This window comes from Arvicanthis niloticus, chromosome 19, assembly GCF_011762505.2.
Source record: "Arvicanthis niloticus isolate mArvNil1 chromosome 19, mArvNil1.pat.X, whole genome shotgun sequence".
Taxonomy (NCBI): domain Eukaryota; kingdom Metazoa; phylum Chordata; class Mammalia; order Rodentia; family Muridae; genus Arvicanthis; species Arvicanthis niloticus.
Genome location: NC_047676.1, coordinates 6,673,854 through 6,691,703, shown reverse-complemented (window position 1 = coordinate 6,691,703; position 17,850 = coordinate 6,673,854). Strand labels below are relative to the sequence as shown.

Sequence of the window (17,850 nt, the reverse complement as noted above, 5' to 3'; positions counted from 1 at the left end):
CTGATTTTTAGGTTCCAACTCAGTCCTGGATTTTGGATTGTTAGTGCATAAATACATGAAACATATTCAGTAGAGACAGTCTTAAATCCAATATGAATGACTCAGATTCTGTTCTGAATGTCCATATTAAGTGTACAGAAGCTCATGGGCTCTGTAGTCTTGGGGCCTTATTAACTTTGGTATGCGATCTTTGTTTTTATTTTCAACACTTAAGCAATAGGGTTTGAATTAAAAAAAAAATTAGCAATTTAAAAAAAAAAAAAAAAGAGCAATGCCACCTGAGATCGAGTCTCTGCTACACTCTTCATCTTATGCTGGTCATTGAGAGGCTTCCCTCACAGATGGTAGCTCGGAAAAGTCATTCTCTTTTAGAATAGATGTTTGTACACAAAGCTCATGTCCATTTGTAATGACATCCGCCTCTGTGTTACTCAGGGAATTGGTACCTAGGTCTACAGAGACTCCACTCAGGAAGAAAACATTGATTCACATACATACATACATACATACATACATACATACATACATACAAAACCAATGTTCTATGTGCACTGCTGGGCACTTCTTGGCTTTAAAACAAAACAAAACAAAACAAAAATATAACCCCTTTGGATACAACAGCCTTTCATTGTTATGGACAAGGAAAGGGATTTAAGCCTGGATCGGAGACACTTTATTAAAGTTCTACTTCAGAGGTTTATTCATTTCTTCGTGTTTTCTCCACTGTGCAAATGTTTACTTATTAAAAACTGTTTCCTAAAAATACCAACTATATGTGTTGTCTGTTTAATGTTTTATACACCAAATTCATTTGATTGTTATAACCAGTAACCAGAGCAGCTGTGGTCGGTATGCATACAGAACAAAGGGGGTGGGGGAGGCCAGCGCTCATCTTTGCTGTTTTACTCAGAACAAAGTCAAGAAGAAGATGCTAGTTGAGTCTGGCTGTACGTCATCTCTGCATCTCCGTCTTTTACTAATGTTACACCGGTGCAGAGGCTCTTTAGTCCTCAGCATCTGACCCCTTCCGGGAGTCTTCTCACTCTCTCCCTCATGATGCCTTCTAAGGAGGATGCTGTCTCTTTGTAACCTCTATGACAGCCTGAGACATGTTCTGTAATTACTGCTGGAACAGAGCAAACTTTGGGTATGTCCAAAACCAACCGTTCTGAAATTCATATTTGTTTCTGGAGAACACATGTGCAGTGCATGTTTTCACTGAGTCTCCTCATTCCTCCACCTATTACTTCCTACCCTTAAGAGTGTATTATCTCCCAACTTTGTGGGCTTTTCTTATTTGATCTAGTGCTTGCTCCATGTGTAGGAATTTAGGACAATGGACTGGAATCCGGATGCCTCTCAAAGGGACTGTCTCCCACAGGAGCTATCAATTGCCAGTAGCTCTTCCACTCAGGGTGTGGCCTTGATCAATTGCTAATAGCTGCTCCACTCAGGGTGTAGCACAAGGCGGCCCTCATGCATCTATGCATGTTTTATGACTGGTTTTAGCTTCTGAACATGTCTACATACTTATTAACCACAGTGGATTCATGCAGGCAATGGTAGTGACATTTCTGGCCACTGCTGTTTTAATGCTGTAGACATCACTACATCTGGCTCTGACCATCTTGCTATCTCTTCTGCCTCAGGAATTCCTGACATTTGGCATTAGCGGTGTGATGTGGGTGTTTCATTCACGTTAGTTGTAGGAGGAGCTAAGGTGGGAGGAGTAAGGGAGTAAGGGAGGAAGAGGAAGAGGAAAAGGAAGAGGAGAGAACGAGAGAGGCATACATGAAGGCAGATGTTCAAGTGTCTCCGCTAGTCAAATGTAGTTGGTATACCTAGGTTGGGTATTGGGTTACACTTCATATTGTATGGGCATCTTGTTATTGATCTTTACCAAATATATAGAAGCCTTTGGATAATCTAAGCATTAGAGTCTCAACTGTACCAAGCCTCTGTGGTTGGCGGGATAGTCTGGGCAATGCCCAGCCGTGCAGAGACAGCATGGAAGACTGGCAGAGCCATCTCCAACACTGGCATCTCATGGGTGGCAGGGCTGGTGTCTCTGGCTGGCCGTTTCTAGCTGTGGTGTGCACGTGGCCTCTGGCCACTGAACACGGCGGCTGAACTAGCCAGAGGTGCCACAGCTTAGTCGGCTTGACCTGCGGCCATTTTTTAAATAATTACTACAACAGTTAGTGAATCCCCGAGGTACTATTTGCTACAGGTAAGTAACGATGAGTTTGTGTATTATTGTCCCTCAATCACACAATTCCTATTTTCTGGCAGATTTTGAAAGGTGCCTGGATAAACTGAAAGCACTTGGCTTCACTTGGTTACTGTGCCTACTCACCAGAATAGCAGGTTTGTCACCACATTAACACCACCAGTTATCAATTACAGCCTGTGGGCTGAGCTTTACATCCAATTAGAAGATGATTGGTTACTCCAATAATATCAGGCCACCACTGCACCACGAGGTCCATCTTCCTGATTATAGCTGGGTAAGAATGTTTATTACTTTACACCAATGTATGGAACACTCCATGACCTTTAAAGTCACCCAATACAGAAGAATATCCCATGTTAGCACCACTGGATTTTACAGCCACCATTCACAAAATGAGAATTCTGTCTTTATTTCATTACTGGCAAGTGAACAAACCCATGTGAGAAAGTTTGAGATATTCTTGGGAATGCGTATCAAGACCTAAGTAAGAACTGCATATGCAAGGCTTCACACTTCTTAATCCGGCATCTGATAATGTTGGGGTCCAGAAATCACCTCACAAACCACACGAACACCAATGACAGTTAGACAGGGACTGTTTATTGAGCACATGCCCCAAGACTGATTGTACAAGGCTACAGTCTAGATTTGGGAGATGAACCATGACACTGAGTTTAGATGTTACAGAGACTTTAAGCCCGAAATCCACAAACATCTGTGCCAAGGTATTTCACCATCAGGATTTAGGGATAGGGCATTTCCTTAGGGACATGTCTTTGTTGTGCACTTATCCTGCTCCCATTGGTTGAGGTATTCCACTGTGTCAGGGGCTTACCTGGCCTAACATTCAGGCCTTAACTAGTCTATCAGGATGGGACTTGTCTAACATTCATGTCTTAACTTGGCAACCAGGATGTCATGCCTCCTTCTGCCAAGTAAGAAGTCAGTTCCCAGGAAGGTCTTGGGAACTTAAACATTCCTCAAGTATGATTCAAAACAGAAGGCATATTTTAAATTTTTTTATGTCTCTTACATTGGGGTCCATCCCAGGAGCATCTTATACCACAAAAATGCATAAAGAGGCACAGGCAGTGCTGTTGGTTGGTTGGTTGGTTGGGATCCAAGCTTATTGTGGATAACTACACAACACAGTTCTACTGACTTCTATAGCCAGTAGTTTCCAAGAGCAGAGAATATAACACAATATTTCATCAACTGCTTGTTAGAAAGTTTCCTAGTAACAGCAGAGACATATGATAGTTTCCCTATGATACATCACATAAGCCTTAACATTTTACCAGGCTTTAACGTTCCATCTAGGCTTTAATATTTTACCTAGGTCTCAACAATAAGCCTATCTATCCTCTCTGCTCAGTGAGTGCATGTGGCTTTTGTCCTTATTACAGTGTGAGAGTTTGTTATGACTATGATGAAGGGACACACACACACACAAATAATAAACACTTTCTGAATTTAAAGCAGATCAGAGATTCTTTATTCTGGAACCAAACACAACTGACTGTCTCTTCTTTAGGGGTTTACTGGGAGACAAACACTAATTCTCATTTACTTCATGCAGGTTGGGACCAATGCAGATCATTTCATCCAAGTCAAACTTGGTGAAAAATATAAGTTTATGGAGCTTCCTACAAAACCAGTGAGAGACATTATTACAGGTGCTTGGGTGTCCCCACTGGGAAAATAACAGTAAACATCCCATGGCCCAGTACTCAAATTCAGGTCACTCAAACAACGATTTATAACCATTTTATGGTACACTGATAGTCACAGAAGAAAGATATTTATCAATCAAGGTATTTTCCAAACCCACTGGTTTAGAGAGTAGTGGGGAGATTACATCGAAGACATGTTTATACTGTCAACTGATCATATTCTTAGCATTTGTGCTCAAGGATGTTAGATATTTTGTTGTGCTCATGGATATTGGATACTTAACATTTCAAAATAATTAACTTAGTGTGTACACAGAGGTAAGGTGATGTAAGGAGACACTCTTCACACTTGTATGGTTTGTCTCCAGTGTGAGTATTTTGGAATTTGAAGTTCTAGAGTAAAACATTTTGCCACACTGTTCACATTTGTGGCGTCACTCTCCAGCGGGGACCACTCTGTGCTGATAAGCCAATGGAAAAGGGTCTTCCACATGCATCACACTTCTATGCTTTCTCTAGACACTGTATTGCTTTATGTTTCTTCAGTTGTAGAGTAAAACGTTTTCCTACATCCTTCCCACTGTTAAGATTTTACTACAATGTGACTTAACCTTAAAACACTCACTGATTTAAATGACTTAGTTTTAAATCAGGGAAGAATTAGAAGACAAGGCTTTCCCATATTGTTCCTACTTCGACAGTTTTGCTAGAGAATGAACAAACTTGTGTTTCTTAAGGGTAGACAGTGTAGACAAGGCTCTGCCACATTCCCCACACGTGTAGGGACTATCTTCAAAATGAATTCATTGATGTCAACTAAGGACTGAAGAAAAGGAAAACCATCTGCCACACTCTTCACTGCAGGGTTTCTCTCCAATGTGAACTGCCTGGTGTCTCCTAAGAAATGAGTGAGAAAGGCTTTGTGACAGTCTTCTCATTTGTATGGTTTCTCTCCAGTATGATTTTTTTGATGTATGTGAAGCCAGGTAGAACAAACAAACCTTTTGCCACATTATACCCACTCACGGGGAGTGTCTAGAATGGATGGTTTGATGTCTTTTCAGGGATGTAAAAGAGGTATAACACTTCCCACACTCCTCACACTTGTAAGGTTTCTCTCTAGTATGAACTGCCTGGTGTCTTCTAAGAAACGAGTGATAAAGAAAGGCTTTGTGACATTCTTCACATTTGTATGGTTTCTCTTCAGTATGAATTTTTTGGTGTTCCTGAAGGCGGGAAGAACTAGAAAACCTTTTGCCACATTCTACACACTCATGGGGAGTGTCTTCAGAATGGATGATCTGATGTCTTTTAAGGGATGTAAAAGATGAAAAGCATTTGCCACATTCTTCACAGTTGTATGGTTTGACTCCAGTATGAATTGTTTGATGTTCCTGAAGCTTTGAGGAACGGGAAAAGCCTTTGCCACACTCTTCACACTTGTAGGGATACTCTCCAGAATGCCTTCTGTAATGTTCCCTAAGATATGAACGATAGCAAAAGGATTTGCCACATTCTTCACACTTGTACCTTTTCTCTTCAGAATCAATTCCTTTATGTTGGTTAAGGAAGAAAGCAGAGGAAAAGACTTTTCCACATTCTTCACACTTGTCAGGTTTCTCTCCAGAATGAATTCTTTGATGTTGCTTCAGCATTGCCGGATAGTAAAATGAATTTCCACATTCTTCACACTTGTAGGGTTTCTCTCCAGTATGAACTGCCTGGTGTTTCCTAAGATATGAGTGATGAAGAAAGGCTTTGTGACATTCTTCACATTTGTATGGTTTCTCTCCAGTATGAATTTTTTGATGATGCTGAAGATGTGAAGAACGCAAAAAATGTTTGCCACATTTTTCACACTTGTAGGTTTTTTCATCAGTATGATATTTCTGGTGTATTAAAAGTGACGAGCGACTGCTAAGGGCTTTATGACATTCTTTACACTTGTAGGGTTTGTCTCCAATGTAACGTCTCTGGCGTATGGAAAGTGTTGCCTGAGAACTAAGGGCTTTACCACATTCTTCAAAGTAGTAGGGCTCCTCTTCTGTGTGAATCCTCTGGCATTGCATAAGAGAGATGTGATCAATGGGCTCGCTGTGATTGTTAAATTCATTGCCTGTTGTTCCTGTTGAACAAGAGTTGACATATGAACAAAAGCTAAGAGACAGTCCTCATACTTACAATGTTTGTCTTTAAAATAGGGAGCTTTAGTCACACATATTTAGCCATAATTAAAAATCTACTTGAGTGTAGGTACTGAATATAAGTAAAAATCATGTAGTGGGTGATCTAATCTATCCTTCTACCAGAATAACTGCAGAACCAAATAGAACATAAACATAATGTTATATTTTTCAAAGTTAAATTGCTAACTAAGTTGTCAGATCATTTTGGTAACAGCAATAAAGCCTATTAAACAATACAAATACGATATAGCTGGATGTCCATGAAGGTATAAAGTGGTGTAGTCTGGAAAAGAGAAAGCCAATTGTGATTGTGGCATTGGACCATCATCAAAAGAAAAACAAAATTCACTGTACATGTAAATTCTTATTATTGAGTAGGTCACAGGAAAAATTTAGAAGATATTTTTATAATTCACAAAGCAGTTTGATGAGATGACTCACTAATACAAATTGTAGGACTAATATAATACAAATAACACAGTGGACTGTGTTATTACACAGGAGAACTGGTAAAGTAGTATCTAGTTCAGAACCCCAATCAAACTCATAATTGAGAACAGCATGAGTCAGAACGAGGTCCCTGTCCTGGAGCATATGATGAGGACACCCTACTAAAGAGGACCATGACAACCAGTCACTTATCATAGAATCTTGAGTTCTTCACACTAATGAGGTATCTAGGCAGGCCCTGAGTGTTTTAGTCAATGAGCTTCCCCTCCTAGGAATCCCTTTCTGCAAAAGGTACTTAATCCCTGTTCAACCCTAAGATTCATGCATCTTTATCTACCATGAATAAAGCAGTTTGGACAAGAAGAGAGGTCCCCTTCATCAATATCACAGTGGGGGAGATCTTATTCATGGAGAGCCTTACAGTGCCTCCCAAGTCTCCCTTAGAAGACATTCCTACTCTTGGCGCTTACTCAGAGTTAAGCCAGATCACCACCCCCACCTCCCCACTCCCCTTAACCTCCCTGCACTGGGCTTGTTGAAAGCCACCTGGATCTCATCTCCTCAAGGTTTCCAAGACTCTTTGACAGGCAAATTTACAGTTATGAAGTAGCAATGAAAACAATTTTGTGTGTAAGTTCACTACAACATGAGGAAGTGTATTAAAGGATCGTAACATTATGAAGGTTGAGAACCAGTACTGTTGAGGTATCACAAGAATGATCTTCTTTTTGTGAATTTTTAACAGAGATAAATTACTTTCCTTTATTACGTCGTAATCCTATGAGAGGCACTAATTGATTGTACGGTGTTATAGCAAAGGTAATAATATGGATACTTAAGGATGGGTCACATTATCAATGATTATCTATCCTTAATATGACCAGAAGTGTGTGTGCATTCATGAGAAATACAAATGGAATTCATTTATAGACAGAATGTTGGGAGAGACAAATTTACACCTTCCATTAGACAGTGCTCTGCACATGCCCGAGTTAAGCATAAGGCAGGCATCTCAAACACAGTGAAGTTCAACTTAAAGTTTGCTTAATCTCCAAAAATGTTCAAAATCAGGTGTACTTAAAATGGTTATTGAAACTGAATGCTTGAATGAAAAGGGTTACATCTACATACTACACTTGCATGGCAGGACACTGCCAAGATCAAATAGCACACTTGCCCTCCGGTGGCACACAGACCTACAGAGGATAAGGAAGGATAAGGAAACATGGGCAATAGGACTTGTCAGCTTCTGAAGCTCCTGTCTCCCTCTGAACTGTAAGCCAGACCAGGAACTTCAACTCCTTATGTACAGGGAAGGTGAATTACTCCTCCTGTTTCATAAGACAGGGATGGATCCTCCCATGCTTAAGAGGATTTTAGATTCTGCCCTCACATCCTAAATGTCTCAAGCAATGGAGACACCCAGTACAATTAATTTGTACTCAATGTTTACTGAATACATCCAGAAGCCAATAGCCCTATATACTCAAGAAGGAAGTTTAAAAAAAAACAACAACAACAACAACATCTTTCGAAGAGAACACATGCTCCCGTCTTTCTTTTTAAATCATGTTAAATGTAGACATAATGCTGCCTATAGGACTAGCCACCATGGTTGTCCATGACTGGACTCTGCAAATAAGCATTTCACTAGCTATAATATAACTTGGAATTTCAGGATAAATTTTAACAATATTGTAAGTTTTATGAATAAAAGTTTTTGACTTCTTCAATGTAAATTGTAGGGCTAATAACTATAGGAAAAGACCCTGCTTTGCAGAGTCCATGATGGTACCCAGAACCCCAAATAAGACCATGCCCAGAGACCAACAACATTCCTCAGAGTACGCACAGCTTTGCTGGACCAGCTCACAGCCCCCTCATCACCATATCCCAGCCCACAAAACATGTACAATCCCACTGCTCTACCAGAGGACGAAACTGGAACTGGAACCCCAGGTAAAACTCTAGAACTCTAGAGGCCATGCCAGCACCCACAATCCTAGAGGTCACCCAAGGATTCAAACCCCAGTAGACTCACCTGTCACCATAAACACAGGCCACCAGGCCAGAAGACCAGAGAGGAAATAGAAACTATGAAGAAAAAACCCATTAAGTAAGACAAATACAGAAATAAGCAACAAAACTCATAGCTAAGGCAAATCCAGATGCCTAGATGGAAGTGTAAGGACAAAACAACAGCCTAGGTGATACGTCACCACCACAGCTCAGCAACTGTACTACAGCAAGCCCTGACTATCCCAACACTGATGAAGCACAAGCGAAAGACTTTAAACCATCTACATGAAGATGATAGAGGTCCTAAAAGAGGAAATGAATAAATCCCCTAATGAAATTCATAAAAATACAAACAATTGGAGGAAATCAATACATCTCTTAAGGAAAGCCAATATAATTAAATAAATAAGTGAACAAATGGGTAAAGGGAATGAATGAAACTGTTCCAAGACCTGAAAGCAAAAATCAAAGAAATAAAGAAAACACAAACTGAGGGTATCCTGGATATAGGAAATCTAGGCATGTTAACAGGAACTACAGATGCAAGCATCACCAGCAGAATACAAGAGAGAATCTCAGATGTAGAAGGTATGAAAGAAGAAACTAATACAGAAGTCAAAGAAAACGTTACTTCTGAACAACAACAAACATTGAGAAAATCTGGGACACCATGAAAAGACCAAACCCAAGAAAGATAGGAATAGAAGAAGAAGAATCCCAGCACAAAGGCCTAGAAAATATTTCTAACAACATCATAGAAGAAAATGTTCCTAATTTAAATAAGGAGATGCCTTTAAAGGTACAAGGAACTTACAGAACAGCAAATTGACAGGCCCAGAGAAGAATGTCCCCCTGCCAGATAATATTCAAAACATTAAATATACAGAACGAGGAAAGAGTATTAAAAGCTGCAATGGGAAAAGGCCAAGTAACATATATAGGGAGACCGATTAGAATTACTCCTGGGCTGGAGAGATGGCTCAGTGGTTAAGAGCACTTGACTGCTCTTCCAGAGGTCCTGAGTTCAATTCCCAGCAACCACATGGCAGCTCACAACCACCTATAATGAGATCTGGTGCCCTCTTCTGGTGTGTCTGATGAGAACTACAATGTACTTACATATATAAAATAAATAGATTTATTTACAACAACAACAACAAAAAAAAGCCGGGCGGTGGTGGCGCACGCCTTTAATCCCAGCACTTGGGAGGCAGGGGCAGGCGGATTTCTGAGTTTGAGGCCAGCCTGGTCTACAGAGTGAGTTCCAGGGACAGCCAGGGCTATACAGAAAAACCATCTCAAAAAACAAAACAAAACAAAACAGAATCACTCCTGACTTCTAAAAGAGGCTCTAAAATTAGAAGTGCCTGGAATTATGTCTTGCAGTATCTAAGAGACCATGGATGCCACCCCAGCCTAGTATATCCAGCAAAACTTTCAATCACCATACAGGGATAAAACAAGACATTCCATGACAAGGTCAAATTTAATGAATATCTATTTATAGATCCAGTCCTACAGAAGACACTAGAAGGTAAACTCCACCCCAAGAGGGATGAATAAAAGCATGAAATCATAAGAAATAAATAATTTCACACCAGCGAAACCAAAAGGTAAGCAACACACACACACATATCTCAGCTTTTCCACCAACAACAAAATAGCAGGAATTAACAATCATTAGTCAATAATGTCTCTCAATATTAATGACCTAATTCCCAGTAAAGGGACCAGGCTAAGAGAATGGGTGCAAAACCAGAATCTATTCTTATGCTGCATACAAAAAATATACCTCAACCTCAAAGATACACAATATATCAGAGTAAAATGTTGGAAAAAGTTTCCAAGCAAATAGACCCAAAACCCAAGCTGGTGTAGCTATTCTAATATCTAACAAGATAGACTTCCGACCAAAATTATTCAAAACACATGGGGAAGGACACTTCATACACATCAAAGGGAAAATCCACCAGGATGACAGCTCAGTTCTCAACATCTATGTCCCAAATGCAAGGGACACGTTTGGGAAAAAAAAAAAAAAAAACTATACTGAAGCTTAAATCCCTCATGGACCCTCACACGTTAATAGTGGGAGACTTCAATGCCCCACTCTCACCAATGGACATATCGCCCAGACAAAAACAGAGAGATAATGGAGCCAACAGATGTTATGAATCAAACCTACCTAAAATATATAGAAAGAACATGTCACCCAAACACAAAAGAATATACTTTCTTCTTACCATCTCATACGCCCAGTCACAAGGCAAGTTTCAACAGATTACTGCAATAGTCTCTGTATCCTTTCAGACCACCATAAATAAAAGCTGGATCTTAATAACAGCAGAAAGCCTACACACTCATGGAAGCTGAAAACTCTCTATAGAATGATTACTGAGTCAAGGCAGAAATTAAGAAAGAAATGGAAAGACTTCCTAGAATTGAATGAAAATGAATGCACAACAAACCCAAATTTACAGGGGACACAAGGAAAACAGTCCTAAGAAGAAAGCTCAGCATTAAGTGCCTTCATAAAGAAACTGGAGAGATCTCACACTAGCAACATAACAGCACAGAGGAAAGCTCTAGAACAAATGGAAGGAAACACCCAAAAGTAGTAGGTGGCAGGAAATAATCAAATTTAGGGCTGGAGTCAATAAAACAGAAACAAAGAAACAATACAAAGACTCAATGAAACAAAGAGTTGGTTTTTGAGAAAATCAACAAGATGGACAAACCCTTATCCAAAGTAAGGAAAAGACAAAGAGAGAAAACATCCAAATTAACAAAATCAAAGGAAAAAATAAAGGAGGACATAATACCAGACACCAAGGAAATCCAAAGAACATACTTCAAACACCTGTACTCCATAAAATTGGAAAATCCAAAATATACGCATACTCTTCTTCATAGATACCACTCATTGAAGTTATCATATACATCATTTAAATAGACCTAAATGCCCTAAGGAAATGGAAGCACTGATTAAAATCCTCTCAAGCCAAAACAGAGTTAAGGCCAGTGCCACTTCAGGGTGGAAAGTTCTTCCTGGGTCAGTCTGCTTATGAGCAGAGCTCCCCAAGAGGGCAAACAAAAAGCTTAGACACTTAGACCATCACAAGTGTCTCAGAGATGTCTTCTCAAGATAGCAGAAGACTTTAAAGGCAATGCCTTAAAAACAACTTCTACCTAAATGAATGTCTCAGTGTTCATGGAAGATCCTGGCCTTTTCTTGTATCTGTGGACGTCTCATCTGTCCTCTGGCACCCTCATTTTACACACCTGGAGGACTGGAGGCTGATGCTTGTCTCTTCACACCCGAAGACTCTTGGTTTTGCTCTAGAAACGTTACCAAGTATGGCTTAGAGACAGCAAGACCTGTTTGTGGGAAAGAGGAACAACACTGTTTGAGTGGGAATAGGCTGGTTCCTTCTAGATTACTGCTTATAAGAAAAGAGACGATGCAATAAAAGAAATTATAAATAAATTAATCCGTTATATGTTTTCTTATAGGTATATTAAAATACTGTGTGGGGCCTTGCAATCTGCAGATTCTGATTTTCATTTAAAGGAAAAACACTAAAAACTGAATTGTGAAATATTTTCATTATATGTCTAAGGTTCCCTCTAGAGTGAAGGAAATATATCCCAACATAGGCAAGTTACAGACAGAGAAAGAACAGCAAGATGTTTCTTACTATGTATCAACCTCTTCAATGTTTCCTTAAAAGAAAGGGTATAGCAGAAAGCTCAATGAGATATTGTACCAAAGAAGAAAGCTACATGTTTATAATGAAAAAGAATTGAGTATAGATGCAATGCTCACCCAGGAACACAAGGTTGCTGTAATTCTCCAACATCACGTCCCTGTACAGATTCCACTGAGCAGGCTCCAGGCATTCCCTCTCTTCTGGAGAGAAATTAATGGCCACGTCCCTGAAGGACAGCATTTCCTGAAATAAAGACCAATGAATGGTGCCACACTGTTAATTATCAAAACAATTAATAATAAAATAAATACCAGTAGACTTCATTGTCAGGGGCCACAAGGAGTATCAAGCTCACAAACACTGGTCTGAATGAAAAATAGCAATACATGAAACTACAAATATGACAAGATTAGGAGGCTACAATGTGGCAATCACAAGATCCTGAGTGGCCCAGAGCTCCTCAACTCCATCTTTTAATGTTTATAACATAAGTACTTGGAGAAACACTTCATAAGACTACACAGGGACATCACAGAACCTGCACGCCACATTCAGCAATAGTTGGTTGACCAGAAATCCCAGACTATACAGAAGCCTGGAAGACAGGGCTGAGAATGGAGAGCAATGCACACAGCCTGTCAGGTGAGCAGAGCTGTGTCCCCTCCACAGACCTGCAAGACCCCTCAAGTCACTAAAATCCCTAAGCCCACATCTGTCCTCACATCAACTCATGTCTCCATCCTGAAAGGGGTTGACACTCTCAACATCACAGTCTCTGATGGAACAGGGAGAGTTGATGGTTTCTATTATTTTTCACTCAGCACTGTAGGGTCACCCTTGCTGGGACAATCAATACAAAGCTCAGAGTATTCTGTGACATGGGGAGCCTTAGTGTGAGGATTCAACTCACAGTCGTAGACATTTTTTTATAATTTTTTTTTTTTGGTTTTTCGAGACAGGGTTTCTCTGTGTAGCCCTGGCTGTCCTGGAACTCACTCTGTAGACCAGGCTGGCCTCGAACTCAGAATCCGCCTGCCTCTGCCTCCCAAGTGCTGGGATTAAAGGCGTGTGCCACCGCTGCCCGGCTTTGTTATAAATTTGAACACAGGAAGTTCACACTGAGGTGTTGAAGGAAAAAAAAAAAATTTGTTCACAGCAGGGCCAGACTTAGTCTCTCAGATAGGAGACACTGAAGAGACACGATATCCTGAAGCACAGAGAATTTATTAGGGAACACAGATGTTTGGTTCAACAGTAGGTTAGTCGTTCTGGACAGACAGTATGTACACAAAATCCATAAATCAGAACTGCAGACTTAGAGAAGAGTTTGACTAAGGCTCAGCCAATTGAAAAGGCAATCTTACAATGAGGGCACCTTTGCTGTCCTTTTTAAACACCCTCTGACAGGTTTTACAGTCCCATGCCTTACAACCCTAAGGTTAAAACCCCTGAGGCAAAAGTTTTACCTGTTTTTTCTTAGGGAAATTTTAATTAATCCTCCATTGAGAAACAGCTCAATATCCTTTTAGCAAACATGGGAGTCCAGCTACTTTCAAGTGAGGAACTAAACATCCTCCATGAAAGATTCCTATTCCAAGTGAATAAATCCACAATTTAAATCCACAATTCATTTCAAAGAAAGTGGGATAAACATCACGTACACCAATGTCCTCTTCCGGAGTCTGACCCTGGAACCTAGCTAGTTCTGTCACCTCAAAGTAAGACAAGAGTAATTGCATGTGTGATGATTTAAAACTAGCTCCATTTCCAACTGAGCTTTGTACAACACAGCAACAAAACAGCAAACAATAGTAACCGGATGTGCATTCTCCTTCTGTAATCTCTCTTAACAGTTGCTTGCTCAGGAAACAAAAAATATGAAGCAGAAAATCCCGAGTTGAGACAACTGTGTTTTGTGACTTGAAGAATTCCAACCCCTGTCTTCCGTTTTGCAGCAGTTCTCAAACTGGCAAAGGAGATAGTGGCTCTAAACAAAGAAGTTTCGTTTTGTTGGTTGGTTTGTTTTTTACCTTTTAATTCCTAGTTTTGTTTGGTGATCTTTCTCAGTGGTCCTGAACTCTGTAACAGACAGCCATACAGTACAGAAAGGACCAGCTCTCCTCTTATCTAAACACACTGAGAAATCCAGTAACATCCACGTGAGGGTGACCCAGCTAATGTGCAAATGCTTCCACCAGCAAGCTGGAAAGTGACCGCCCAGAATCACCACGTCCAGGCAAAGACCTTCACCCAACCAACACTGCCCAGGCAGTCCTGGTCCTTACAAGCTTCTCCAGTCCCTGAATTGTGTTGTCAGTCTAACACAGAGGTCCCTCCCACCACCACCCAGCGCCCTCTCCCCAGTCCTGACCAGAGAGCTCCTCCAAATCAGCTCCTCCCCGCCCCCATTCCACCCGCGCGTGTTCCCTCCGGACCTACGCACCCCGCACAGCCCCTTGGGTGACAGAACCCTGGACCAACCTCCATGTCAGAGATCCAACGGGAGAGCCTAACAGGACCAGAGTCTGGCCCAGCTTTGGATAAGAGCCGCACATGCTTACCAAAAGCTGAACTCTTGTTTACCAAAGTACCGAACTGTGACGTCACCGCGTTACAGACTACATTTCCCACAAGTCTATGCGATGGGATTACTGGAGTCCAGGGAGAGGGAGTTGTACTTCTTAATGGTCCTGGGTTTCTGCCCTGAAGTCTGTCTGAATGTAGTGTCACCTAGTTAGGAAACATGGAGACCACAAACCGTGTCTAGTTCTAATGAGCCGAATGTTTATGTAAGATGCTGCTTTCCCCAGTTCCTGTGGCCCAGCTTAAAGGAGAAGAGGATTTTAATGGCAAAGTTCCTAATTACTTCATTTCCGATGAAATTTACAGCTATTTGAGGAACTGCCACAAGGCTTTGGCTTAATACCCAGTTATTCACATACTTAAGTGAGCCTTGTTCTCTTGTATTGACACCCTGAGTGAATATTTGTCAGAGTTACCAAAATGGTAAAAGAGACATTGAAGGATGTGATAAACTTTAGCAAAAGCAGCAGAGGAATCCGCTTCAGATGGACTGACATATTTCAGACGACATATTTCGTCTTTGCCAGGATTTTTTTCATAACTGAGGTTATGCTAAGCTTTTGAAATTCCCCAAGAAAATAATCCCATGAATCTTAGATAACTATCACGGATTATTCACAGGAGATCACAGCAAGGCCTGAGAGCCATCACTCTGGAGTGAATGCCATGTGCAGTGGGCCTTCTAAAACTCAACTACAAGACGTACACAGATCAGAAGGAAATAGTTTTCATGTGAATATTGGAATCCATTCATGTCAGAGGTTAGTCAAGAGAAACGTAGAGTATTTAAATTATTGAACAATTTTAAAGCCCTCCTCTCTGTTGTTTATTAGTAAAGATCTCCCAGATCCATCTCAGATCTTTTGTCCATATTTTCAACCATTAGCTTATGTAAGTGTGGTGGGTTGTTCTGATGTTCTTGGAATTTGATGTTGTTGATGTTATTGGAATTTGATGTTGTTTATGTTAATTCTGCTTCCTCTGGAGGGTTGGCCCCCAAAGTACTCAGGTGATCTCCATGTGAATCTCCCCATTTATTGGTCAATAACACCATGAGACTGTGATTGGCAGTGGAGAGGAAAGGTGGGACAGGAGGTCTTGGAGAGAAGGGAGGGAGAGAGGCCAAGAGAGGAGGAGGAAGCCGCAAAGATGGAGTGGAACCACGTAGCCAGGAGAAACTGCAAATAACCAAGGGTTTCATAGCTGGGGAATAAACCATTCTAGGTTTATTGCTTATAGGTATAATAACTGGATTACATGTTTTCTGTATGGGATTATTGGAGTTGAAAATTGTTGCTACATGTAAGAAAATTAGTTTTAGTCAAAGAAATACTTCTTATCTTAGTCACTGTACCTCACTTTGGAACTTGGCCTCTGAAGCACAAAAGTGGTACTCAATGATTTAGCTTCATTTGGATCTGACTTGTTTGCTGAAACACTCCTTAGACCTCAACTCATTCTTCACATTTACATGTATTCTTGTGTTCAAAACCATGTCTTAATAAGGCTTGTGTGACCAGCAGTTTCCCATATCCATTTCCTGTCCCTGGCAATCTTGTTTGCAATCTTAATTTCTCTAAGTATTTTATACATTGTTTAATACTCATTAATACGCTGTTCAATAGCCTCACTCTTGTTTCTGACTTTCCATAATATCAGTCATCATAGAACTAGGAAAAATACAATGGAACATAAAAGAGATAAAGCAAAGGTCGAGAAAGGACAGTCGGATATATCTTAGCTGACCTCAAACTCTGCTACAAAGCTATAGTGAGGACTGCATGAAATTCATAAAAAAAAAAGAAAAGAAAAGAAAAGAAAAGAAAAGAAAACAGTGCAGACCATGCACTGTAAATAAAGCCCACGGATAAATGCTAATGCAATGGACATGGTAATTTTGACAAAAGTATAAAAGCTAGGTACTGGACCTGATAGGTTTTCAACAAACATTGTTGTCAAAACTGGATCTGCCCGGGAGATGAGTGAAATTATATCTGTGCCTCTCATCCTGCAAACACACCAAGGATTCAAGTTAGATGAGATTTCTTTAACATCGAAAACGCAAAAAGTGTCATATGGCAACTACTGTAGGGTTCTCTGAAGTAATAGAAACTGGAATGTACTTAGTTAGAAGACTTCATTAAACTGGCTTACAGGATATAGTCCAGGTAGTCCACCAGTGGTGGTTTCACTATGAAAACTGAATGAACCTAGCAACTATTCGGTACAAGAGGCTAGATGTCTCTGCAGTTCCAATCTGGTGCTGAAGAGTGCTGGATACTTGAAGAGTCACTGGTTTTTAGTTTATGATGGAATCCCGAATATTTTGGATTTAGAAAAGGTGGCAATAAGTGGATGAAGAATTAGGGCAAGCAGTGGGAAAGCAAAAATTCTTCCTTCAGTATCCTTTTATATGTATTATCGACAAAGAAGTATGGCCCCGCTTTAGGCTCCTTTTTAGTATGATGAAGAAAATCCCTTTATAAGGGCCTGCAGAAGCTTGGGTTTCAGTTGATTCTAAGGCCATGGGGACAACCAAGATGAGGAGTCCTCATGACGAACAACACAGACGCAAGTGCACACATGTTCAAACCACATACAGCATTCAAGTGTTTACTGAACAAGGAAAAGGACATTCATTTGTACAGAGGTTGTACTGATGCTGTGCCAGTGGTAACTGTGTGTGTTTGGGGGGGTGTATGTGAGGGAGGGGTTGCATGTATAAGAAGAAAGGTAACCCTTTTCAGGGGAATACGGTAGGAAGTACTACTGCATATGTGTCAATGTCAAAGTGGTACTTTTCCTTGGCATGCAGTCTAAGTAAATTACTTTATCACTACCATAAAATACCTGATAAAGGCAACTTACAGGAAAAAGGGTTTAATCTGGCTGTGGCTAAAAGTTACTGTCCACCATGGTGATAAAGTTAAGGCCACAAACTTAAAGCAGCTGCTCACGTTGTTTCCAGTCAAGAAGCAGATGGAGACAGCTGAGTA

At 40.5% G+C, this 17,850-nt stretch overlaps 2 protein-coding genes across 2 annotated transcripts in view; both read right to left on the bottom strand.

Annotated features, from left to right (window-relative positions):
• LOC117723905 (uncharacterized) overlaps positions 1 to 8,630 on the bottom strand; it is a 50,732-nt gene extending 42,102 nt beyond the window's left edge. Inside the window, exon 1 of the mRNA XM_076916367.1 lies at positions 8,584 to 8,630. The gene's annotated coding sequence lies outside the window, so the exon portion shown is untranslated. The remainder of the gene's footprint in view (positions 1 to 8,583) is intronic.
• LOC117723704 (uncharacterized) lies at positions 2,812 to 16,731 on the bottom strand. Its single transcript, XM_034523251.2, has 4 exons — positions 14,753 to 16,731; positions 12,388 to 12,514; positions 11,844 to 11,939; positions 2,812 to 6,031 (listed from the first exon to the last, which is right to left on the bottom strand). Exons 1-4 carry the CDS (start codon positions 14,756 to 14,758, stop codon positions 4,929 to 4,931), a joined length of 1,332 nt encoding a protein of 443 aa, XP_034379142.2. The 5' UTR covers positions 14,759 to 16,731; the 3' UTR covers positions 2,812 to 4,928.
• Positions 16,732 to 17,850: the final 1,119 nt, after the last annotated feature.